The following is a 26,839-nucleotide window of genomic DNA, read 5'->3' on the forward strand; positions in this document are numbered from 1 at the left end:
GAAATTAAGAAAACAATAGAAAAGAAATAACAGAAAAATAAATACTAACTATATTATCTAGTTTTATTGAGTGATTGTAATAATCCTGCTTTTACAGCTGACTTCAGGCTGACTTTCAGTATTTCCCACAGACAGCATAAAGATATATCATCTATATGTTCTATAGTCTCTAGTATTTCCACACGCAGTCCCGCCTTCGTGGGATTCCATCTGTGACGTCCCACTTGGTAAGCGTTTTTCCCCCTCTTCAGCTACGTGGTGTTGCAACTATTTACACAAGCGACGCTGAAGCCACTCTGCTGGGTGATGTTGGATATTGTCGCAGCTGAATTGTGCGTTTTGGCACAATCCCGTCATATTTAAAACGCTTGCGGACCTGTGCTGTGGGACGAAAAGAAGCAGTTTAAGTTCTTGGGACCGGTCATGGCAAAGAAATCAGAAAAACCCGATTGGGTGGTTTTGTTTTCTACGACTATAGCAATACTTGTGTGGATTCCTGTCAGCGGTAAGTTGTTAATTTTCTTTCAAAGACTGTGTTTTGCTGCACTGACATCATTCTCATAAAGTTCAGAGCTCGGTCCGGGTCTCCTGTCCACTACTTTGCAGAGAGGGAAGTATGACGGACCGCAGCTGGGACAGATTTAAATATCTGATTAAATAGTTTTGTATCAGTCGCTGGAAAACCGAGAAGGTTTCTTTGGATTTCTTTTTGTAGCATTTTGCTTTTTAATTAAGTCACAAAATGTGGCATAAACGGAACGGTGGGAGTGAGAGCGCGTCAGGATAGCTATAAATTAAAAATCCCGTGAGTTATAATTCATAGAAAAGTTTCAAAAATGCTGACTGCATAAACTGTATTTCCATTTTACCATTTATTCATTCTAACATAAGCTAACATGCCTTTTGTAAACAGCACAACCTTCCGGGACCTCGGAGCCTCTTGTGATACCTCAAGTTGTTTCTCGGATGTATCTGAGTCCAGATGAGCTCAGGAAATTCCGCTTTAAGCCCACCGTAGGCACCATTCAGCTGTCAGAGGGCCATGAAGCCAAACTGAACTGTTCCATTGAAATTCCTGATACCAGACTGGAGCCCGCCATCCTGTGGATGAAGGATAGTAAGGAGCTGTCACCAAACATCCATGTGGTGATGTATGAGCTCCACTCCATCACAGATGGGGTATCAACTCTCCTCTCCACTGTCATGTATGTATCACATGAAGGTGAAATGTGTGTGATATGACAGGTTAGGTACATAAACTGAAGTGTCCTTATGCATTACATATTACAGCATTAAACATGTGCAGAGAGTGGATGCTGGAGATTATCATTGCCGACTGAGTATCAGCAACATGTTGGTAGAGTCTGATCCGATCAGCATTCGGGTAGAAGGTGAGTTTTAGTATCCAGAGTATTCAAAACTTCTTTGTCCACACGTTTCTCAGTTCTTTCACACTTCTTTAATCTGACTTAGGGCTGCCAACATTTGTCAAGCAACCAGAGGACATGTCTGCATGACTTTCCGCAAGAGTCTGTTTCTTAGACCATGCACAAGTGAGGAGCACTGCTTTCCACCAATGTTCATGACGACCTTCTGAATGACTTCAAAGGTGTACTTAAGTTCCTTTGGATAGTCTATGTTGAGGGCAAAAAGAAGACCCATCAGCATGGAAATGGCACTCAGGACATCCCTCAGATTAGACAGGATTACTGCCGCATAAAGGACAACCAACACATCGATGATGCCTTTTTTTTTCACCATCACAATGCCAACTTTCAACTCTTAGTAAACGTGTCTTCAATATCTGTGGGTTATAAAAGGGTTCAAAGACAAAAAGAACAAAAAAATATTTACCATACTTGACTTAGAAAAATACACAATGTCCCTTGTGCTTTAGAATTCATGTCTTTCCAAAGAAGAGCCATACTGATGCCTTGGATGATGGTGATTGACTTTGGGTAACACTTATTAGTTGTTGAAGTTTTTTTCAGAATGAGATATGCACCCCCATGTTACAAATCCATTTCTTGCTTTAAACAAAGACCATGTTCATAATTAACAGAGCATGTCTTCATTTGCAGAATGCAAACAAAAATTTAAATTTAAATTTACCTGTGCTAAATATTGGCTGTGCTCTGAGTCAAATGTAACTGAGAATACATGAAATGTGCAAACTGAAGCTAAACGGCAGGATCAGAATGTGGCTCCACAGACAATGCTTCTTTAATCAGTAACAGATTTTTTTTCCTCTTATATTAACAGCATGAAAAAAGTGCAGGTTGGCTGGACAGGTTGCATAACTGGCACTGAATATCAACATCCAGCTTTACCCAGCTGTCCAATGACTCTGGGCCAGTGACCTTTAACTGCTTACCCAGTCTACACAATCTCTTTTCCAGGGTCCAGGACATTTCACCCAAGTATTGCCCCCGACAGCTGTAGTAGCCACTGCAACCCCTTAAATAACCTAATATCTCAGCCATTACAATATACAATGTGAGAAATCAAACGCAAAGCTGTAGTGAACAGTACAGCAGCGAAATGTCAAAGACCCTGGTGAAGACATGAGTAAACACAAGAAACTAACATTAATGCTAGTTTGCCAGTTAGTATCTCTGAAACCCAGACCAAATCCAGTGTCACAGATCTCATAATAATACATTTGGTAAGGAAAGAGTATAGATGTTATCTTGTGGCATCCACAGGGAGTAGGGTGTTAACCCTTTGAGTTAAAGCCTAAAGTCTGCACTTCAATCACATCTTGATTGTTTGATTTAAATCCACTCTGGTGGTGTAATTATTGAATTAACTAAAAGAAACGATGCTAACCTTCACAGTCTTGAAAGTGTGTGAGGGATCTTCCTTAAGAAAATGAGGTCCTCTGTCCTCTTCCTTTGTGTAGAGCTCTGGTCAAAGAAGTCAAAAAGAAAACAATAAAACTTTTTAAACAGTATTTATGAAGCATGTAGACAGCTACAAATTCACACCTTTTTGCTAAATAATTCCATCAATATATGATTATCATTGGAGATAACTGGGTCAATTACACCTGTCTTGTTTGTTTTAATATTTTTTGATATCTTTTAATTTGACTCAGGCTGATCAGCACATTCAAGCAGAATATGATACCCAACCTATCACCAATATACACCGATTCTGTAAAAGTTAACACACTAAGTTTCCAGTTGTGAAATATGATGACAGACTTTACTTATCAGCTTTCTTTGAATGAGTTCATCAGTTGAACTGGATAACCTAAAACTTAAACAAAGGAGAACATTTAGCAGTTGAACACTTACATCATCATCGAGGCATTTTATGAGCCTAGTTAGCCCTGCTATGCCGCTCTTGGTTTTGTACAGTTCCATGAACCTCTCCATATTGGTCAAGCACAGCAAAGCGGGACCCTTTCAGGTCAACAGATGTGAGTTGGGCAAATTCTGCTTCAGCCTGAGCAATGGAAGAAGAGGGGTGGGGAGTACAGGCAGAATTTTTTAAAAATGCTTTGAGACCTAAATTTAAGCAAACTGTCATCTGAGGCCCATTAGAGAAAACACACACACACACATAAGCAAACAAACAAAAAGATGCACGTTATCTGCTGTTCAGCGAACAAGCATGTTCAGAGAACAACAAGCTCTGTCTTGAAATCTTTTAAAGTAGAATGAGTGTGAAAACGACTCTTATGTGACAAACCTTCAGTTATGGATTTTATTACAACCACAAGACCCTAAAAAGTCTGCTCCATTGCTTTTGTTAATGAATCATTTGTTGGTAGCGTTTCTGAATATTTAGTTTATGCCACCTGCATGTGATCATCGATAGCGCAATATTACTTCTTCAGAAGTTACCCTGACACTACAATCTTTAAATCATTTGTTCTACAGAGCTATTAAATTACAATATAATCTGTGGTGTTTCCAGTATGAAAATTTACACAAAAGGTAACTTACAATTTGACTCCATTGACAAAAATAAATGCCCAGCATCAAGTTTGGCTTCACAGACCTAAAATAAAATAAAGATATATGTTATAATTATATTGTTGTATATAAACAATGTTATTATTGTTACAACACAGGGAATGCAGTTAAATTAAAAGCTAAATTATGCACACACACACACACACACACACACACACACACACACACACACACACACACACAATCAGAAACAACCCAAGGGACTTCTGCAGTATACCATGCCAAAAATCAGTGTCTCTGATACCAATTATTAGTTATTATTCATTATTAATTATTAGTATGGAAACTCACACAATTTGGTCATACTGATCACAAGAGTTCAAAAATATGGAGCTGTTGTTAAGCATAAAGTATTTCAGGGAAAGTAATAATTGTACAATATCATTACTGCAAGAAATAATCACACTGGAGGACAATCTGATAAAAACTAATATAATGCTGGTTTGCAGACCATATTTTGTCTCAATCCTCAGTGCACTCTTGCAGCTTAGCATGCAGCAGTACATAACAACTTAAGTGATTACATAGGGGTAAACAGATGACATCAAGCATAGCAGTCCTGCCAAAAGTTATTTTTGAACCCAGTCAGTTATTGGAAATATTGCCAAAATGAACTTCCACCAAAATACAACAGCCTGTGAACTTGAAAGAAATTTACAAGTACAGAGACAATATGAAATGAGCTTCATTAATTAGCTGAATTAGCTTGCTAATATCGCAACAGTGGTTGAATGTGAAACCTTAAAGCTAGAGGCAAAATAGAAAAAGACGCCTCATGCCATAAATTCAAAACATGTTCCAACTTTTGTAGCTCTCTTTCCTTATAGTTACGACCAATGTTACTCACCTTGAAAGCAGATTCCAATGAAGACAGTTAGAAAACGTCCAAGTAAAGTGACCATGTTGTTAACCGCTAATTCCCAAGAGGGTTATTGATCCCCTGTTGATCCTCTACCCAATCACACAAGCCAAGGTGTGGGTCACAATCAGCCAAGGTTTCGAGTTAACCCATTGTAAAACCTGACCCCACTTTATCATGTGATTTACTGAGATCAAATGGCCCAGGATGTGAGAGAAACCTAAAGAAGTCCAGACGCTTTTCTTTCCAAGCTCCATAGACTACGATGACTTAAATGACTGAGAACCTTCACAGACATTTTGGACCAGCAGCTGTTTCTTTCCTTCTTCATACTTTTACTTTATGTCTTTCTGGTATAAGTTAACCATGGTTTCATCTGTACAAAACTTTTTGTAAAGCTGGTCAGATTCTTTTAGATGTTTTCTAGCAAAGTGTCATTTGGCCTTCTTGTTTTTGAGTGTGACCAGTAGTTCGTTGCTCATTGTAAACCATCTGTATTTTAATTTTTGAAGTCGTCTGTTGGCCGTAGATCATGAAATTGTTACGTCTACCTCCTTGATAGTGTTCTTGACTTGATTAGATGTAGTTTTGAAGCTGTTTTTCTTCACCATGGAAATAATTCTGTGATCACGCACTTTAGTTCTCTGTGGTCTTTCAGGGCTTTCATTGGTCCTGAACTGGTCAGTTTATTGCTTTTTTTTTAGAATTGTGCTGTCTCTCTAATAGCTTCATTTTGTTTCATCAACCTAATGATGACCCCCCTCACCGGTATGGACATCTCTTTGGTCTTGTATTTAAAATTACCAGGAAAAGCTATAACCCCCCCCCACAACAATACATCAAATCAACTCCAGATATTATGTTTGCTTCATTTGTCATGAAATGAAAGGCCTACCCTGACCATGAAAGTTCTTATCATTCAACTGATAGTAAACTTTTAGTCCCTGAAAATGGGAGACTGTGTATAAAACACCCAGTACGAAATGTTCCCTAAAGTTGTCAGGTTCATATCACTTTATGTGTTAGATCAGGACAGAACTGAAAGACATTAGTTTAAGTTTTAAAACAGAATTAACCAGAGAATTCAGGGAATTTGTCTTGACTAACTGATTATTTCACTCTACATTAATGTTAACATCAATGTAGGCTTTTTTTTTGTCATGACTGCCTGCAGGTTTCCCCAACCTTATAAACAGTTCATCTATATAATGACTGAAAATGGTACCACTGACTAACAATGGGTCGTGAGGTCATTGTTAGGCAATGGTACTAGTTTCGGTCTGAAAAAGTCACTGGGATGGGTGAAGAAACGTTTCTCACAGTGAAAACGAAACATCCAGATGTTGTTGGAATGTTTTAAATTAATAATCAGTTGTTTGAGAAAACCCCTTCCCACCAAACTTCAAATCTTACTTTACTTACTGTCAGACCTACTCTACATTGTTTTAAAGCTTAGCAGTGTTCCATGAAATATTTTCTTGTAAAATCAATACCATATCTTTATCAAGTATATTTCCATTTTACCATTTATTCATTCTAACATAAGCTAACATGCCTTTTGTAAACAGCACAACCTTCCAGGACCTCGGAGCCTCTTGTGATACCTCGAGTTGTTTCTCGGATGTATCTGAGTCCAGATGAGCTCAGGAAACTCCGCTTTAAGCCCACCGTAGGCACCATTCAGCTGTCAGAGGGCCATGAAGCCAAACTGAACTGTTCCATTGAAATTCCTGATACCAGACTGGAGCCCGCCATCCTGTGGGTGAAGGATAGTAAGGAGCTGTCGCCAAACATCCATGTGGTGATGAATGAGCTCCACTCCATCACAGATGGGGTATCAACTCTCCTCTCCACTGTCATGTATGTATCACATGAAGGTGAAATGTGTGTGATATGACAGGTTAGGTACATAAACTGAAGTGTCCTTATGCATTACATATTACAGCATTAAACATGTGCAGAGAGTGGATGCTGGAGATTATCGATGCCGACTGAGTATCAGCAACATGTTGGTAGAGTCTGATCCGATCAGCATTCGGGTAGAAGGTGAGTTTTAGTATCCAGAGTATTCAAAACTTCTTTGTCCACACGTTTCTCAGTTCTTTCACACTTCTTTAATCTGACTTATGTCTGCCAACATTTGTCAAGCAACCAGAGGACAAGAACATAACAATATAGTTTTACAAGTCTGGGGATTAGGCTAGCTTAGCATTAAGACTGTAAATTTTCCCAAAACACCACATTTTGCAGATTCTTATGACCATTAAAAGTGATCGGAAAAATAAGGGCAGCAAAGATTTGCTTGACAGTGTTTCAATTTTGAACCTTAACCAACAGGCCACGAGACACGCTGCATTTTGGTTTCTCTATGAACAAACAAACAGTTTAGAGTTAGGTTCTTAATTTGTTGAACAAATTTTTAGTTTTTTCTCTGTACACCACTACACTGTCATTATGTCTTTATCAAACAATCCAGATGAGATTGAAGCGCAGACATCCAGTTTTAATTCTACTGCTTTTACAAAAAAATTGCATTAACTAAGAATTCGAACCAGTTTTATACCCAGTCCATTTACAGAGGCTCAAGGCTTGTGGATGTCTTTTATTATTCAAATTTGTATTTAATGAGAGCAATCATGCTCTATTGTGTTGAGGTCAGGTGACTGACCTGCACATTGAAGAATATCCCATTTCTTTTGCTTGAGAAACTCTTGGATTGCTTTTCGTGTGCTTTGGACCTTCACTTCATTTGTAGTGTGATGAGCTCTCTGATCAGTTTTGCAGCATTTGAATCTGAGGAGAGACCATAATCCTTTAAACTTCACAGTTAATCCCACTACTATCAACAGTAGTGGGATTTTTGCTGAGAGTAGATTATTATATTCATATTTTAAAGACAGTATTATTTATGTAGCATAGTGGATGGCATTTGGGCGTTCTCTTTATCCAAATCTTTAATTTGCCTGCCCAAGTCAAGGAGCTTAGCCCGGTTTCTCTTCCTTCTGGCTAATTCAAAAGAGATAATAGCACTCCTTAAATAGGCCTTAAAGGCCTCCCAAAGTGTAGCAGGCTTAGTTTCTGAGTTGTCATTTACATCAAAATACAGAGAGATCCGTGTTTCGAAATATTCATGAAAATCCTATAGAGGGTTTAGCCAATCGAAGTTAAGCCTCCATGTTTGCTGTGGTCTAGTTGCATTTTGGATGTTTAAGGTTAATGTGACAGGGGAGTGGTCCGAGATGACAATATTGTGATATTTTGTGTCAATGACATACAGCATTAATTTGGCATCCAAAAGAAAGTAGTCACTTCTACTATATGAATTATGCCTAGTTGAAAAGAAAGAGTAATCCCTACCAGTGGGGTTTGCAATTCTCCAAACATCAGACACATTCGAATTATCAGTAAAAGTGTTAAGAAAAGCACTGGAGTTGTTCCTGACCTACTTAGTTAAAGAAGACCTGTCAAGGTAGGGGTCCAACACACAATTAAAATCATGGTTAAAATCATCATTAAAATCTAAGACATGGTGCAGCACAAACCAGCACAAACGTAGCACAAAAGTTTGACATCAAATTTGTTTGATTTGGGTAATGTGGGGGGGCTGGTTGACCTTTTGACCTTTACATTTTCATTAATATCTTTAAAACAGAAGCAGCACAAACAACAATTTTAGCAGCACAAACCAGCACAAACGTAGCACAGTTGATTGACACCCATTTTGTTGTATTTAATTGATTGGGGGGGGGGGGCTGGTTGACCTCTGATGACCTCTAGAAATTTTTATTAATATCTTTAAAATGATAGCGGCACAAATGAAATTTTTGCAGCACAAACCAGCACAAACGTAGCACAAATGTTTGATACCACTTTTGTTGGATTTGAAGAAGGTGGGGGGGCCAACTTCACTCACGTTCGACGTTTGGGCTTCACCATTGTCGAGAGGCTCCATGAAATATATCCACAGTATTCAGCAGGTTATGAATTTGATGAAAAAATGTGTTTGAGCACGTCAAACACATTTTCACCAGCTATCCCGGGGGACTTCACGCGCACATGCCTCACTAGCGCCCCCAAGGAGTGAATCATTCTTAATGGAGATTTTTTTTTTCCTATGATGTTTCAGCCGGGCCTCACTCTCACTTCTTGATTCAGAATGGCATGCCAGTCTTGCCCCAGATTCATCTTTGACACATAAACAAATCAGTTTGAGAGTGGTGACGATGTGTGTTGCTGGTTTGTGCTCTGCCTTTGTGTTATAGATTAATAACAGCAGGGCTGAGTCAGTGCTGTCATAACCTTGAAGACTGGTTGTTTTTGTTTCACGCTGCCCTGAAGTGCTACATGATTCACTCAAAAATCTCAACTGCAGGTGTGGATAAATGCACTCGGTTCAGCTGTGAAGCTAACAACACAAAGGGCATCACCACATCCAGAGAAGCACACGTCAGTGTTATGAAGCCCATGCCAATGCTTTACAAGATGGTAGCTGATACTGGGTTGTTATTGTTTGTTTTTTTTGGTGTTTTCTAGTTCGTCCCAGACCTCCCACTCATGTTACTGTGACAGAGAGGCAGTCCAATAAGCTGACGTTGAGCTGGACTCCTGGGCACGATGGCTTCTCTCCACTCACCACGTGCCGAATCAGAGTAAGCCCCATGTTTAATCCAAACTGTGCCATTGTTTAACAGCGTCATACTGATCACATGTTCTCCGACCTAAGGTTAGAGAGGTCAGTCGGAGGGAAGGGGAAGTGACGACCACCAGGTTCATCAACGTCACAGTGCCGCCTTTTCACAGTGAAGTCCCTGGACTGCAGGCTATGACGAAGTACAACCTGAGTGTTTCCTGCAGTAACGAACAGGGCGCCTCTCCAAACAGCAAGTGGGTCGAGAGCAACACCACAGAAGGAGGTGTGTTGATGCTACAGGAACGATTTGAAGGTTGAATTATAATGCACACCAAGAAAACTTTAACAATGCAAAGTATTCCTAAATGAAATTAAACTCATCCCAGCATTTAAAACCCAGCATATAAAAATGCTCAGTCTGTGTTTGTCTTACAAACGATGATGATATTTACAATACAGGACCTGTGTGTTGTGCTCCTGCCTCCTTCCCATCATTCTTGTTTAGCTTTCAGGAGCACTGTGTAATTAACTGACTACTTTACTATCCAAAATGTGCTTAATGTAAGCTTGCTCACAGTTGCAGTGCAATAATAACTGGAATTTTCTGCACTTGCACAACTACCTGATCTGCCCACAGCAAGCCCTGTTCAGAAAATAATTGGACAGTTGACTGACAAGGTGATGCCTACTCCCTTGATATTTCATGACAAATTAAAGTACTCATACTAATGCACAGGTTGAATGCATGGTTTTCACTGTTTAAAAATGAGGCCAGAATTAATGTGTGTGCAAATGAGGGAGACTTATGATTTAAATCATGTTACATTATCAGTCAAACATGGTGGAGGCAATTTTATCGCTGTATAACAATGTATGGCTGTCAGTGAGTCTGGATCAGAGGTGATTATTGACGATGTATCTGCTGATATAAGTAGCAGAATGAACTGTTAAGTGTGCTGGGCCATGATCTCTGCTCAGATTCAACCAAATGCTGCACAGCCAATCAGACAGTGCTTCACAGTACAGATGGACAATGACCCAAAGCACACTGCACAAGCAGAGAGAGTTTCTCAAGGCAAAGAAATGGGATATTCTTCAGTGGCCAAGTCAGCTTCTCAGTTACTGAAGACAAAACTGAGAGACCCACAAACAAGAAGCAACTGAAAGCAGCTGCAGTAAAGGCCTGGGAGAGTATTTCAAGGGAGGCAGTCATTAATTATAAAGGATTAAAGTAATAAAACATCCCTTGTGTTTAGGTTTATGTTACTTTGTACAATTACTTTTGAGCCTCTGATTTTTTATTGTTTTTTGAAAAACAATTGAACAGGAAGTCTGTGCTTGAATCTTATCTTGATTGTTTGATTTAAAATCCACTGTAGTGGTGTACAGGGACAAAACTACAACATGTGTGTCTGTGTCCAGCAAATTATGGATCTAACTTTCAAAACCAAACATTTACTTTAAGTTTTTGTTTTCCTCCTTTTCCATATCTGGACTGCACAAGCAAGTATTCCACGGAAAAGGCAATCAGGATGTGAGAATGAGTGATCCTACACAGGAATTAAACTGCATGTAATACTGTGTCAAACCTCGTACCTGAAAGAGGAAGGAGATACAAACATCTGTCAAGAAGATGCTGATGCACTTTTGGAGATGGTCTGATTTGTTATCAGAAAGTATAAGCACTTGTGAATTTGCATTCTGTGAAGTTGCACAAAGAACTGAGTAATATCTAGTATATGATATCGTCTCAAAAATCCTGCTTGAGTTTAAACCCACTCCACAGGTGTTTCCAGAGGAGAGTGCTGACTGGTCAGGAGAGAGAAAGTTAAAATGTAACCGTTAACACTGATAATGTTTGGTGAAGCTTTACAATGAGAAATGCAATGTGGCCATCAATCAATAATGCCAAACAAGAATCTACAGAAGAAAGCTTGATGGACGTTGAAGTGTTGCTTTTTCGACTCCTCTCAAGAATACATTTTGAACCTACTGCTCTCTGGCAGGTAGCTCCGTGGTTTTAAATGCACCTTAGAACACACATGCATCAACACTACATATGAATGGGCGGAGGGAGGTTTGGAGTCTTTACACCCCCGTTCTCTGTTGCCCGTCGGGGCGGGGGTGCTGGGAGGAGGAGTTGGCTGTCCGATTGGGGTCTGGAATGTGGGGCCTCCCTGCTACTGTGGAGTCGGGGGCAGTCTGCTTCTCTCCACCCCAGGGAAAAGGGTAACACCTCCTGGTTCTGGGTGCAGTTTACCCCTCTAGCGGTAAGGGTACCTAGAACTGGGGTGCAGAGTAAGTTTGGGGAGTGTGATTGTGTGTACAGTGTCTCTCTATGTCTGTCTCTAGGTTGGGTGAGTGCTGAATATTTGCATATGTGTGCATGGGGGTCGGAATGGATGTTCGTATCTGTGTGTGCCTGTTTGTCTGTGTCTATATGTCAGGTCCGGTATTAGACGCCACCTCTCTAGGGACATCTCAGGCCCTCCAAGGTATGGATGCTATCTCCGCCCACCACTCCCAATGCTGGTGCCCTCAGACATCGGTGCATTGGTGGCTCTTGGTGTTCGGGGCTGGGCATTCAGGTACGCACCGGCTCACTCCCAGTGACTGCTTGTCGGTGAGGCCCCTTTGGGGGTGGGGTACCCTCTGCCTCTGGACCTGGGGCTCGGTCCACTCTGGCACAGGTGGCTGCTGGCGGAGCTCACAGGCACGTCATTGCAAACCCCTCTGGCTTCTGTTATTCGGCTGCTGGGTGACCCCTCATCTCAGGCTCTCCTCAGCTCTTTCCGAGAGAGTCGCACGGTTCCTCTTCCCCGCTGTTTTTCTTCTACTCCCTGTCTTTCTTGCTCCCTTTCCTTTCCCCTAGTCATGTCTGTCACGTATGTAACAACTGAAAATAAAATAAAATACACAATAATAATAACAAAAAGAAAAAATGTTGACTCTCAGCATTACTGTTCACGAGAAAATACAGTAATGTGATAAAAACAAGCACCTAAACTCCAACAGTAACTGAACAGCGTTCCTAGAACATGACTGAAATTTCAACAACAGCTTCTAAATGGACCTTGGATTCTTATTCTATTTGTGGAAGATCAGTAGCAAAAGTGACCACGTGGTGGAGTAGTTTGATTTAGTAGTAGCTTTTGTTTTGTTGTTATTTTTGTAACTCTAAGATTAAAGAGATCTTGTGTTCCTCTGTAGGTTTCATATAAGTTTTTCTTATTAGGTAATAGATTATTTGCAACTTTTTTCAATAGAAATTAAGAAAACAATAGAAAAGAAATAACAGAAAAATAAATACTAACTATATTATCTAGTTTTATTGAGTGATTGTAATAATCCTGCTTTTACAGCTGACTTCAGGCTGACTTTCAGTATTTCCCACAGACAGCATAAAGATATATCATCTATATGTTCTATAGTCTCTAGTATTTCCACACGCAGTCCCGCCTTCGTGGGATTCCATCTGTGACGTCCCACATGGTAAGCGTTTTTCCCCCTCTTCAGCTACGTGGTGTTGCAACTATTTACACAAGCGACGCTGAAGCCACTCTGCTGGGTGATGTTGGATATTGTCGCAGCTGAATTGTGCGTTTTGGCACAATCCCGTCATATTTAAAACGCTTGCGGACCTGTGCTGTGGGACGAAAAGAAGCAGTTTAAGTTCTCGGGACCGGTGTTCCAGATCAACTGGCGTTTAGATCAACTGGCGTTGGTCGAACAGATGTGTGGCAGTCTTGCGTTTCAGGAGCTCCTACCGACAAACCAGCAAAAAAACACCAAATGTGTCATCTGTGACACTTGTGAGGTTATCTCAAACACACTCCGTCAGTCTTGATGCTGTTGAACAACAAAATGTTTAAAAATGTGGCGAGTTTACCTGGTGATATCCTCATGCGCGACGCGATCGCGAAAACAGCAAACAAGTAACACCACGCCGTTGTTGTTCACAGGACAGCAAGAGTAAACGATCGGGAGACCCTTGTCGTCGTTATCGTTCCACTCGCACGGTTTATTTCACCGAATTCAGCGTTTTTGCTTCACAACTAAAGCGAGCAGTTTGCTCTGTGCACCAACATGGAGTCGAGTCAACCAGCGCCACCTCTGGCCAAGTGCCACAGCCTACAGCCAGATCAACCTGTGACACACATCTGCACCACGTTTGAATTCGTGTCATGCACATTTGTACCTTTCAATTGTGTGTTTGTGCGTCATGCAAATAAACCTTTGAAAAGAATGAAATGATATCATATATTCCTTATTGGCCTACATTTGTACAAAATTCCAAATTATATACACAAAGTCATAGAAATCACCACTCCAATTGGTCATCATGATTTTAATATTCTCTTTTTCCATAACAATGAAATACGCCTTGGACAAATATGACACATCAATATTTCATTAGTGTTGTAACATCACATGTCGCTAGCATAGTCTGTCTGTGTCTTTTCCCTGAAAATGAATATTTCCAGCCAATATAGGCAATTCATCAACATGGCTGGAGTTATATACAGTCTGTATAAGTGTGGTTAATCTAATGAAGATTTGTAAGGAGACGGCAGTTACTGTGAATCCACAGCAGTTACACAGTGATTAGTAATAAACAGCCAGTGAGAGTGAGTGGATATGACTGTTCCCACCACTAACACATGACCATAGCCCACTACTAGATTAACTTGTGACACATCTGCACCTGCTGCTATGATCACAGTGAGTAGAGGCTGAGTGGCTGCACTTACCCCTGGTACATCCAAATCTGCCCACAAACATGTTGAAAGATGCAATGCCAGCAATGTGGATTGTCAACACTGAAAACAATCAGTAAGCAAAGACAACAGGGATCACTTTTTTCTGTTTATTTAGCACCCACAACATTTGTAGTCGCCTTCTGCACAGGGGAAGTCCACACACACTGTGTGGTACCACTTTCCACAGAAGGTGCAATCTGCAAGATTGAATGAGATTGTCAGAGTCATTGTCTGGCTGTTTATTACTAATCACCTGCTGTACATTCACAGTAACTGCCATCTCCTTACAAATGTTTATTAGATTGACCACACTTATGCAGACTGTATATCACAACCAACTCTAACATGTTTGTTTGCAGAGGGAAGACACAGACAGACTACGCTAACGACATGTGATGTTACAACACTGGTGAAATATTAGTGTGTTCACGACATTTTTCGTATGGGCAAAAGTATTGATATCAGGATGGTGATTCTTATGTGTATGTCATTTGGCATTTTGTACAAATGTAGGCTGATATTAAATACATGATATCATTTCATTCATTTCAAAGGTTTGTTTGCATGACGCACAAACACACAATTGAAAGGTGCAAATGTGCATGACACGAATTCAAACGTGGTGCAGATGTGTGTCACAGGTTGATCTGGCTGTAGGCTGTGGCACTTGGCCAGAGGTGGCGCTGGTTGACTCGAGTCCATGTTAGTGCACAGAGCAAACTGCTCGCTTTAGTTGTGGAGCAAAAACGCTGAATTCGGTGAAATAAACCGTGCGAGTGGAACGATAACGACGACAAGGGTCTCCCGATCGTTTACTCTTGCTGTCCTGTGAACAACAACGGCGTGGTGTTACTTGTTTGCTGTTTTCGCGATCGCGTCGCGCATGAGGATATCACCAGGTAAACTCGCCACATTTTTAAACATTTTGTTGTTCAACAGCATCAAGACTGACGGAGTGTGTTTGAGATAACCTCACAAGTGTCACAGATGACACATTTGGCGTTTTTTTTGCTGGTTTGTCGGTAGGAGCTCCTGAAACGCAAGACTGCCACACATCTGTTCGACCAACGCCAGTTGATCTAAACGCCAGTTGATCTGGAACACCGGTCATGGCAAAGAAATCAGAAAAACCCGATTGGGTGGTTTTGTTTTCTACGACTATAGCAATACTTGTGTGGATTCCTGTCAGCGGTAAGTTGTTAATTTTCTTTCAAAGACTGTGTTTTGCTGCACTGACATCATTCTCATAAAGTTCAGAGCTCGGTCCGGGTCTCCTGTCCACTACTTTGCAGAGAGAGAAGTATGACGGACCGCAGCTGGGACAGATTTAAATATCTGATTAAATAGTTTTGTATCAGTCGCTGGAAAACCGAGAAGGTTTCTTTGGATTTCTTTTTGTAGCATTTTGCTTTTTAATTAAGTCACAAAATGTGGCATAAACGGAACGGTGGGAGTGAGAGCGCGTCAGGATAGCTATAAATTAAAAATCCCGTGAGTTATAATTCATAGAAAAGCTTCAACAATGCTGACTGCGTAAATCACCTTGTTTTTCTCCTTGCGTGGCCCAATTATGCTATGCGTGCTCTTTAAAAAGCAAATCCAATGTGTTCTTTTTCCACTCTGTTAAATAATATGCAGTAAATAACCCTTGCCCTGATTAATTGTTACGATAATTTCCACTTTTTTCTCTGAAATTTTATAATGTTTCTAACTGTCCCGATGCATGCTCAAACACGTTGCGTTTCAGTGGGAGAGTGCGTTTTCACCTAAGTGACCTCTTCAGTCTCAACTGCCTGCAGGTTTCCCCAACCTTATAAACAGTTCATCTATTGAAAATGGTACCACTGACTGACAATGGGTCGTGAGGTCATTGTTAGGCAATGGTACTAGTTTCGGTCTGAAGAAGTCACTGGGATGGGTGAAGAAACGTTTCTCACAGTGAAAACGAAACATCCATTCATGAATTTGAATGCTAATCAATAAAATAAAATAAAAAACAAAAAAACAAAAACGAAACATCCAGATGTTGTTGGAATGTTTTAAATTAATAATCAGTTGTTTGAGAAAACCCCTTCCCACCAAACTTCAAATCTTACTTTACTTACTGTCAGACCTACTCTACATTGTTTTAAAGCTTAGCAGTGTTCCATGAAATATTTTCTTGTAAAATCAATACCATATCTTTATCAAGTATATTTCCCTTTTACCATTTATTCATTCTAACATAAGCTAACATGCCTTTTGTAAACAGCACAACCTTCCGGGACCTCGGAGCCTCTTGTGATACCTCGAGTTGTTTCTCGGATGTATCTGAGTCCAGATGAGCTCAGGAAACTCCGCTTTAAGCCCACCGTAGGCACCATTCAGCTGTCAGAGGGCCATGAAGCCAAACTGAACTGTTCCATTGAAATTCCTGATACCAGACTGGAGCCCGCCATCCTGTGGGTGAAGGATAGTAAGGAGCTGTCGCCAAACATCCATGTGGTGATGAATGAGCTCCACTCCATCACAGATGGGGTATCAACTCTCCTCTCCACTGTCATGTATGTATCACATGAAGGTGAAATGTGTGTGATATGACAGGTTAGGTACATAAACTGAAGTGTCCTTATGCATTACATATTACAGCATTAAACATGTGCAGAGAGTGGATGCTGGAGATTATCGATGCCGACTGAGTATCAGCAACATGTTGGTAGAGTCTGATCCGATCAGCATGCGGGTAGAAGGTGAGTTTTAGTATCCAGAGTATTCAAAACTTCTTTGTCCACACGTTCCGCAGTTCTTTCACACTTCTTTAATCTGACTTAGGGCTGCCAACATTTGTCAAGCAACCAGAGGACAAGAACGTAACAATATACACACCTTTCACCCTGTCCTGTGAAGCGGTGGGACCACCAGGCCCTGTTCATATCCGCTGGTTCCGTGATGGATCACCTTATACTGAGGTTTTCAGCTCTCCCAGCAACTTCTCTGTACCAGGTGAGTGTTGCCACCCAAAATAATCTTTATCTCTGTATCACAACCTCATACATAAAGACTTTGTTTCACAAGGATTTATCTATTAGCACTTCCTTCTCTTTGCCTGTTCCTCTTGGGGGGAACAAAGCTTCCTAAAACAAGTGTTGTTTCTTGTTTTTCTCCTTACTCAATGCAGAATGAACGTACATAAGACATATGACTCTGCATAATCAAGTCTGCAAGACACCTTAAGTGAGACAGAAAGAGGCTGAAGATGCACATTATGGGTTGTCACAGCAATACTTTGTTACCTTCTTTGCCTTTTTTTGTAAACTTTTGTTGAGCAAGAGTTCCCTTGATGTCTGCTCCATCTGTGCAAATTTATTGAAACTGCTTTTTGAACAAGCGACCACTACCTACTGAGCTATCCCTGCCTTTTGAGGCTAAGGGTGGAAGCATTTACCAGCAAAGATAAAGAAGTATTTGGCGCTCAGATGGCTACAAAGTATGGAGTTAGTCTGATTTAGGGTATCGTCACTCCGTTGGTAGATTCTATTCTGACTCATCTATGCTGCCTCAGCATCTGTACCTTGCTTACTGCAGTGAGATTTGTCACCATGTCCTGTGTCACTTGGGCTGTCTGCTGTACTGCTGAATGGTTATCAGCGTTCATTCATGCATGGTTAGTACGCATTTGTAACAATGCTCTGCTGACTGTATCGTGAATGCACTGGAGAAAGTGCTAAATGTGAAAAAACAACATTTGCTGTAAGCTTCAGTTAAGCAGTAGCTCAATAATGACAGAAACGTGCTTGTTGCCAGCAAACAGCTGGAGACAGCAGCTGGTTAGGCTAGTTTAGCATTAAGACTGTAAATTTTCCCAAAACACCACATTTTGCAGATTCTTATGACCATTGAAAGTGATCGGAAAAATAAGGGCAGCAAAGATTTGGTTGACAGTGTTTCAGTTTTGAACCTTAACCAACAGGCCACGAGACATGCTGCATTTTGGTTTCTCTATGAACAAACAAACAGTTTAGAGTTAGGTTCTTAATTTGTTGAACAAATTTTTAGTTTTTTCTCTGTACACCACTACACTGTCATTATGTCTTTATCAAACAATCAAACAATTGCAGACATCCAGTTTTAATTCTACTGCTTTTACAAAAAAATTGCATTAACTGGGTATAAAACCAGTTTTATACCCAGTTAATATATACCCAGTCCATTTACAGAGGTTCAAGGCTTGTGGGTCTGTTTTATTATTTAAATTTGTATTTAATAAGAGCAATCATGCTCTATAGTGTTGAGGTCAGGTGACTGACCTGCACATTGAAGAATATCCCATTTCTTTTGCTTGAGAAACTCTTGGATTGCCTTTATTGTGCTTTGGGCCTTCACTCCATTTGTAGTGTGATGAGCTCTCTGATCAGTTTTGCAGCAATTGAAAGAATTTGAGCCGAGACCATAATCCTTTAAACTTCACAGTTAATCCCACTACTGTCAGCAGTCACATCATCAGTAAACACTAGTGATCAGTCTACTCAGTGACTATAGAAAACATTGATGACCCAACAGCTCCCTAAAACTGAAGCCCAATTACCGGTTCCTGGTTATCTCCACCGTCCTGGATAGATATTATAGAATACTTTGGACCATCTAAGGAGATTCGAAAGAAAAGTATCTGGATTACTTTAAGTTTCCTTGAAGACGTTTCACTTCTCATCTGAGAAGCTTCTTCAGTTCTAAGAGCAACTAGTGGGGAGTCCCAGATTTTAAGCCCTTAAAGTGCTTGTAAATCAGCTGTTTCTTTCCTTCTTCATACTTTTACTTTATGTCTTTCTGGTATAAGTTAACCTTGGTTTCATCTGTACAAAACTTTTTGTAGAGCTGGTCAGATTCTTTTAGATGTTTTCTAGCAAAGTGTCATTTGGCCTTCTTGTTTTTGAGTGTGACCAGTAGTTCGTTGCTCATTGTAAACCATCTGTATTTTAATTTTTGAAGTCGTCTGTTGGCCGTAGATCATGATATTGTTACGTCTACCTCCTTGATAGTGTTCTTGACTTGATTAGATGTAGTTTTGAAGCTGTTTTTCATCACCATGGAAATAATTCTGTGATCACGCACTTTAGTTCTCTGTGGTCTTTCAGGGCTTTCATTGGTCCTGAACTGGTCAGTTTATTGCTTTTTTTTTAGAATTGTGCTGTCTCTCTAATAGCTTCATTTTGTTTCATCAACCTAATGATGACCCCCCTCACCGGTATGGACATCTCTTTGGTCTTGTATTTAAAATTACCAGGAAAAGCTATAAACCCCCCCACAACAATACATCAAATCAACTCCAGATATTATGTTTGCTTCATTTGTCATGAAATGAAAGGCCTACCCTGACCATGAAAGTTCTTATCATTCAACTGATAGTAAACTTTTAGTCCCTGAAAATGGGAGACTGTGTATAAAACACCCAGTACGAAATGTTCCCTAAAGTTTTCATGTTCATATCACTTTATGTGTTAGATCAGGACAGAACTGAAAGACATTAGTTTAAGTTTTAAAACAGAAATAACCAGAGAATTCAGGCATTTTGTCTTAAAAATCATTATAATATTTGTTAGGAACAAAGTCTTGACTGACTAACTGATTATTTAGCTGTACATTAATGTTAACATCAATGTCAGCTTATTCTTTCTCATGTTTCTCAATTAAGCAACAATGACAATTAATTGTTGCTTAATTGTGGTAAATTATTGCTACTTGTATTTAAAGGAAGGTATTTGAATATCAAGGCTTGTTGTAAAATGAGTTTTAGTCCCATGTTGTACAGAAATTGTATAACATTTTATAAGTAGACTCTCACTTTATCACCTCAAGTTTATGACCCCCTCTTTCTTCCCTAAAAGACAATATTTGTTATTAGAAGTACAACATTTGCTCTTTATGCCCTGATCCTTCATTTTGACTTTGCCACAGGCTAAACACCCCTGCAGTAGCCAATGCGTAGTGATACAGCCAAAGCTGAGGGGGTTAAAGGTTCAGAGTTGTGCTTTGGTCCAGCATGTGCAATCGCCCGGGCAGTAAAGGGAAGGAGGAGGGGGAGCTGCATAGGGAGCCTGTTCGGGGGTTGGCTCCGGGGACAAAGACCTCATTCACAGGACGGCTCACTACCCAGTAGGGAGGGGCTAGACACAGAGGGCTGCAGGCTACCAGGTCCCTGTGCAGGACCAAACATTGCTACAGTAGAACCACGTAAACCCAGATCTCTGTGTAGTCATCTCATGCATACTATGAGTCTTGGTTTGCTAAATTTGGGACTCCAGGGTATCATCACAGTGCTTTTTGTTGCTTAATTGTGGTAAACTATTGCTACTTGTATTTAAAGAAATGATATTCCTAAACAGTAGTACAGGCTAACGAGGAATTAAGTTGAGATTGGAAAGCATTTTATGCTTCAATATTTAATCTGGCTCAGCAGCAAGAAGCTGCATAAGATTCAGTCTCTGGTGTTAAGGAAGAAGCAACAAGTTTATCACTTCAGCTTGAAAGAAACTGAGGGAGTAAATCTGGCACACAAAGCAATAATGAGTGAAATGCTTGGATTAGCTGCAGTCTGGCAGAGTGGCTTTTGGCTATATTTACTCCCTGAGAAGAAATTGGAAAAATAACATACATCTCATACAGCTCAGTAACCTGGAGCAACTCCAAACCGGATAAATAGAGGTTGGGAGAACCACACTGCAGGACTTACATGATGCATTTTGGTTTCTCCATCCCACTCGCAACTTTACATTTCCTCTTGAATTTAATTTTCCTATTGTGTTGCTGATTTTCACTTTGATTTATTTCCAAGTAGAATAAAAGCAGAAACGATAATTCTCCACCTTTTTAATCAATTCCCCTTTCCAGCAAATACACACCTATTGTGTACATTTAGTTTGCACTGTTATTTATGAAATGCCCTTGCTGTGTAACCCAATACTTTTTTTTCATATGTTTGGTTAACATGAAACCTCTGGGAAGTCTCCTGATTGCTCATATGGTTAGTATAGACAGCAAGCACGTGTTGTTTTGAACCTGCTTACTTCCTACTATGCTGCTACTGTCTGTATGCCATGCAGTTTGCAGTGCGCTATGTCAAAATTAGATTTGCGCATTTTCACTCACGTGTAACTTGATTATTTAATTTAATCTAAGTACAGCTCTCTGTCTTTTTGCAAACAAATCTACTGTAGCCTGTGTTTAGGTGATAAGTGAAGCACACTTAACCCTGGTTCTCCTGAGCATAGAAAGGCAACCTCTCACATCAGTTCCAGTTATCTCTCACAAGCTGGACTGTGAATTGCTTTGTGGAAAAGTTTCTGAGATGGAAGCAGAGCACAAAAGGCTCATTATCGCTCAATGTCCCCGTCCTTTTCTAACTGGGCAGATCTGTTGCTGTTGAAAGACAGAAATTGTGTGCTGAGGAAAACAGACCCATCGAAAAGGATTGTTACTACAGTCCATCATACTGGAGAGGCTCAGTTTGATCTTTTATTGTAAGAGGCACTTCTTTGTGAAATTTGGAATTATGATAAAGGAGTGAATCATTCTTAAATGAGACTTTTTTTTTCCTATGATGTTTCAGCCGGGCCTCACTCTCACTTCTTGATTCAGAATGACATGCCAGTTTTGCCCCAGATTCATCTTTGACACATAAACAAATCAGTTTGAGAGTGGTGACGATGTGTGTTGCTGGTTTGTGCTCTGCCTTTGTGTTATAGATTAATAACAGCAGGGCTGAGTCAGTGCTGTCATAACCTTGAAGACTGGTTGTTTTTGTTTCACGCTGCCCTGAAGTGCTACATGATTCACTCAAAAATCTCAACTGCAGGTGTGGATAAATACACTCGGTTCAGCTGTGAAGCTAACAACACAAAGGGCATCACCACATCCAGAGAAGCACACGTCAATGTTAAAGGTAAAACTGGCAGCTTCCAGGTCTAATAATATTCCAGATGATTTTTCTGCTTTAGAAGATGGTAGCTGATGCTGGTTTTTGTGGTATTTTCTAGTTCATCCCAGACCTCCCACTCATGTTACTGTGACAGAGAGGCAGTCCAATAAGCTGACGTTGAGCTGGACTCCTGGGCACGATGGCTTCTCTCCACTCACCACGTGCCGAATCAGAGTAAGCCCCATGTTTAATCCAAACTGTGCCATTGTTTAACAGCGTCATACTGATCACATGTTCTCCGATCTAAGGTTAGAGAGGTCAGTCGGAGGGAAGGGGAAGTGACGACCACCAGGTTCATCAACGTCACAGTGCCGCCTTTTCACAGTGAAGTCCCTGGACTGCAGGCTATGACGAAGTACAACCTGAGTGTTTCCTGCAGTAACGAACAGGGCGCCTCTCCAAACAGCAAGTGGGTCGAGAGCAACACCACAGAAGGAGGTGTGTTGATGCTACAGGAACGATTTGAAGGTTGAATTATAATGCACACCAAGAAAACTTTAACAATGCAAAGTATTCCTAAATGAAATTAAACTCATCCCAGCATTTAAAACCCAGCATATAAAAATGCTCAGTCTGTGTTTGTCTTACAAACGATGATGATATTTACAATACAGGACCTGTGTGTTGTGCTCCTGCCTCCTTCCCATCATTCTTGTTTAGCTTTCAGGAGCACTGTGTAATTAACTGACTACTTTACTATCCAAAATGTGCTTAATGTAAGCTTGCTCACAGTTGCAGTGCAATAATAACTGGAATTTTCTGCACTTGCACAACTACCTGATCTGCCCACAGCAAGCCCTGTTCAGAAAAAATGTTTTATCCACTAAAAACCTCTGTTGTTTTCCTGAAGAGTAACATAGGAAATAGGGGTGGTTTCACTGAGAAAACACAAAGTTCTTACTGGGTGGAGCTGCTTTCAACTTCCTTCCTAAATCCACCAGAGGGGATATTTTAGTTGAATGATTTGATATGCTGTGACCAGAAGTGACCGCATACCAAACCGTAATCAAAGATTTTTTTTGAAGAGTAGTCCAACTAATTTTTCTTTCACTTTATAGGTTTGCAATGACTGTGAATTATGTCATAATCCCATTTTCCATTTCTCGTTGCGTTCTTAGTGCCATCAATTCATCCCGGAAATGTCACAGTGCAGCTTGAAGGCTCGAGCTTGGTGATCGAGTGGAAACCTCCGCCCAGCGATAAGATAAACGGGATCCTAAGTGGTTATGATGTCATTGTTAGATATGGCACACGCCAGAAAAAGGTGAGCTTATCTGCGATAAAGTAATTAAATATAATCTTTTTTTTTTTATTGTTTTACAACTGACAATTCTCGTTTCTTTTATTCTTCTTCTAACTGTTATTATTATTTTAAGAAAAAGAAAAGAAATGTACGCATTCAACTTTAAACTTGCTCTTTCAGAACACCTGTACCTAAAGTGGTAACTCAAGAAAAGTTTAAACCTTTAAACCCTGAATTTGTGGCTTTTAAAAAAATAAAATAAATAAAAAATTGAACGAGAAGAATGATGTAGAAGCCTCAAAAACTCACAAAAATCACATGTTAAAAATGATATATTTAGCTTTAAAGGATTAAAGATGTGCTTACGCGAATGAAGGAAAGGCTGTTGTATTTTGTACATTCCTAAAAAATTAAGCTTTCTACCACTTTCTGTTTCCCAACCATTCACATTAAATACAACCAAAGGATTCTTCCGAAACGCATGTCATTCAGGCTTAAGGTTAACTGTAAACTGTATCAAAAACAGGTGAAAACTACGAGTGATGAAAATCTTACAAGGGATCCATCATGTGTTTCCTTATTTTATTTAATTTTTCCTTTTACAGCGCTTCAAAAATTATTAGACCACCACCCAGTGTAAGGTTTATGCCACAGCTACTCTAAATTAACAATATTGGTTAATTTAATAATATAGGTTTTTGAGATGTTTCTAAAATATTTACATTTTACTATTTTATGACAGGTGTTCTAAAGAATTTTTTAAGCACTCTATGGACTGTTACAGTTTCAGTGTTGAATATATTCATACTAGACAGTTTCAAATAGTTTCAAAGTGTGCATTTGAGTAGACTTCTCTGGTTCATGCTCAGTTTCTGATATGTTTTTCTACTCCTGGCTTTCAGCGAGTTCAGAGAGAGGGCATATCTTTAACAATTCCAGCATAAGAATTTTTATATAATAAACAACATAGAATAAAAATTCTAATAAGAAAGAAATAGACACACAAACACAAAATAAGTATCCAAGAGAAAGTCCAAGTAATAAATGTGCAAACAATGAAATGAGTTAAAGAGATCAAAGAGTTAAAGAGAAGAGATTGTATTTATGCTTGTGCAGTGTTTATTGTTTCATTCAGGAGTCTAATGATGTAGAAGCTGTTTGAGCCTTTTCTCCTCGTACAATACAAATATGAAATATTATGAAGAATTGCTTATGTAAGGTTCATATTGAAAACATAAGGTGTTATCTCTGATGCTCCTATTTAAGAGGGTGTTTTTTTTTTATAACAATGACTAATGTATGAAAATATGAAAAGAATGAGTGCTGCATACTGGGAATAGCTGACCCTCCCTTTGTCTTCTCTACTGAACCACAGGTCAGTTATTTGCGAACAACAGTTTATTCATTTGCCACAAGGCATCATCGAGGCCGGGAAAGGGATTCGAAGGAAACTAGTTTCTTTAGATCAGCTTTAATAGCTCATAATGTTGTTTGCATGTAGTCACACTTCTCTTCCTGTATTAGTGCGCTCACCTACAATAGAGTGACTCCGTCCTTCCCGTCTGTGTTGTAGTTAAAGGAAGCTGAGGGTGTAAAAACTGGCCATTGGTAGTTTTCTCCATTTGGCATGTGCCCGTGAGTCATCACAAAGTAACTATGGTATGAAAACAATAGGACGTGAATGTGAGTTCCAGATATTCCTATGTATTGTTCATTCAGTTGATTATGTCATTACTGTAACTTTGACTGGAAATACATACAAACACAGTACAGCCAATCCGCTGTCAGGATAGACAAAGTCAGGGTAAATAGTTAAAATATGTCAATCAGTTTTAAATCAGAGGATAGATGCTCGTAATTGTGAATTTTTTGGCATTAGAAATCAATGGTGCCAATTATTTCTCTTGAATCTGAGATTAACATTTTCTGATTGTTTATTTCTGAAGGAATATTTAACCTCACGTTGCCCTTTTTTGTTGTCACAGACATGAGAGGTGTTAATCATGGGTTTAGAACTGCCTGTCAGCACAAAACAGTGCAGACTGAGATGTACCGTTTAGCGTATGGTGTTGTGAAATACAGGGTTAAGTCTGTCACATGCTCCCTCCCATTGAGCACATGAGCCTATCCTGAAAGTTTGTGTCCTTCCCTTTTTTTTAAATGGGGACTTTTATTATATACAGTAATCACTACTACACGGTTCCCTTTGGATTTCCCAAAAGGGGAGCAGCTCTGTGAAATCAGCATGCATGCGCTTTGGGATGGTTTTTTTTAATCAATTAATTTTTGCATTTAGTGGAAATGAGGAAAAAAAGGAGAGAAAATGAGAGCATGCATAAAAAGTTGCTGAGCTGGATTTTGTGCTGTTGCACAAATGCACAAGACGTTCCTCAGCGTATTCTTGCACCAACAAGCTTTTATTTTCCTTAAAATCTGCTTCTTCTTTTAGTTCAACTTAACCTAATGTAACTTTCAAACTCTTGTGAACTATAGCCTTCTGTTTGAACTTTTCTCTCCAAGGTGATAATGATTAACCTTACCATAGCATGTTTTTCTTTTTGTTCAGTCAGCTATGACAGTAGACGCAATTCACTTTATGTCTTTTATTGTATGTTATTTCAGGTCCATAGTCTTACCACTTGGACACGTGTGGCTGTGGAGGAATTCAACAAAACCTACAGTGTGGAGGTGGCCGCATGCACGCAGGCAGGAAGAGGCATGGTCAGCCCACGAGTTGAATTGTTTGTGCCAGAGGACAGTAAGTGGCTCGTTCTGTTTATTTCCTCATCTTGAGCTGATAATTTGATAAATTGCACAGCATTGTTCAGCTGATGTCGTACTACTGTACTAAAATACCATTATTGCCTTATGAATAGATACCAGTGCCTATTATGGTTGCAGTATTTTTGGAAACACTAGCAGGAAAGCTCACAGGACTGAAATACTGCCTATTTTTCAGCTACTTTCATCTGAGATTAAAATCTTTTAAACTCTTGGATGAATCACCATGAAATACAGTACACACACTTTTGGTCCCTAGAGAGTTAAATAACTTTGGCTTCCTGGTCTTTCATGTGGAGCTGTTAATTTAGAGTTTCATCTCATCAAAATGTTGACCAAAATCCTCCAAAAGTACTGACTTTACTATCAGGTGCAGGTGTACTTTGGGATCAGTGCTAAATATAAATTGTGAACATGGCAAAAATCAAGACTCTGGTGTTTCAGTTTTAAGCATGCTAACGAGCTGCTAGCTTTCATCTCAATGCAACACTGACTGAATATATTAAAGTTTCAAAAAAGGGGGAAACATTTGAATAAGAACTTCTGTTGAAAACTATCATCACAGAATAAAAAATGTTGGATGTGTTGCGTGAGCTGACGAACTCTACTTCAGATAACTGATCCTTAACTTA

General features: G+C 39.8%; 1 protein-coding gene across 3 annotated transcripts in view; it reads left to right on the forward strand.

Moving 5' to 3' along the window:
* Positions 1-80: 80 nt before the first annotated feature.
* Positions 81-26,839, forward strand: part of mertka (c-mer proto-oncogene tyrosine kinase a) — a 30,782-nt gene continuing 4,023 nt past the window's right edge. Inside the window, exons 1-13 of one of the 3 annotated variants that reach the window (XM_026189867.1) lie at positions 81-505; positions 914-1,205; positions 1,291-1,391; positions 6,411-6,702; positions 6,788-6,888; positions 16,484-16,775; positions 16,861-16,961; positions 17,044-17,214; positions 22,061-22,147; positions 22,242-22,357; positions 22,432-22,621; positions 23,302-23,447; positions 26,049-26,184. In XM_026189867.1, coding sequence (XP_026045652.1) covers positions 424-505; positions 914-1,205; positions 1,291-1,391; positions 6,411-6,702; positions 6,788-6,888; positions 16,484-16,775; positions 16,861-16,961; positions 17,044-17,214; positions 22,061-22,147; positions 22,242-22,357; positions 22,432-22,621; positions 23,302-23,447; positions 26,049-26,184 — 2,107 coding nt within the window. In that variant the 5' untranslated portion in view covers positions 81-423. Of the gene's footprint in view, positions 506-913; positions 1,206-1,290; positions 1,392-6,410; positions 6,703-6,787; positions 6,889-15,289; positions 15,424-16,483; positions 16,776-16,860; positions 16,962-17,043; positions 17,215-22,060; positions 22,148-22,241; positions 22,358-22,431; positions 22,622-23,301; positions 23,448-26,048; positions 26,185-26,839 lie in introns of those variants that run through there. The other 2 variants (XM_026189868.1, XM_026189869.1) reach the window with 2 other exon arrangements.

The sequence above is a fragment of the Astatotilapia calliptera genome, chromosome 13 (assembly GCF_900246225.1).
Source record: "Astatotilapia calliptera chromosome 13, fAstCal1.2, whole genome shotgun sequence".
Taxonomy (NCBI): Eukaryota; Metazoa; Chordata; class Actinopteri; order Cichliformes; family Cichlidae; genus Astatotilapia; species Astatotilapia calliptera.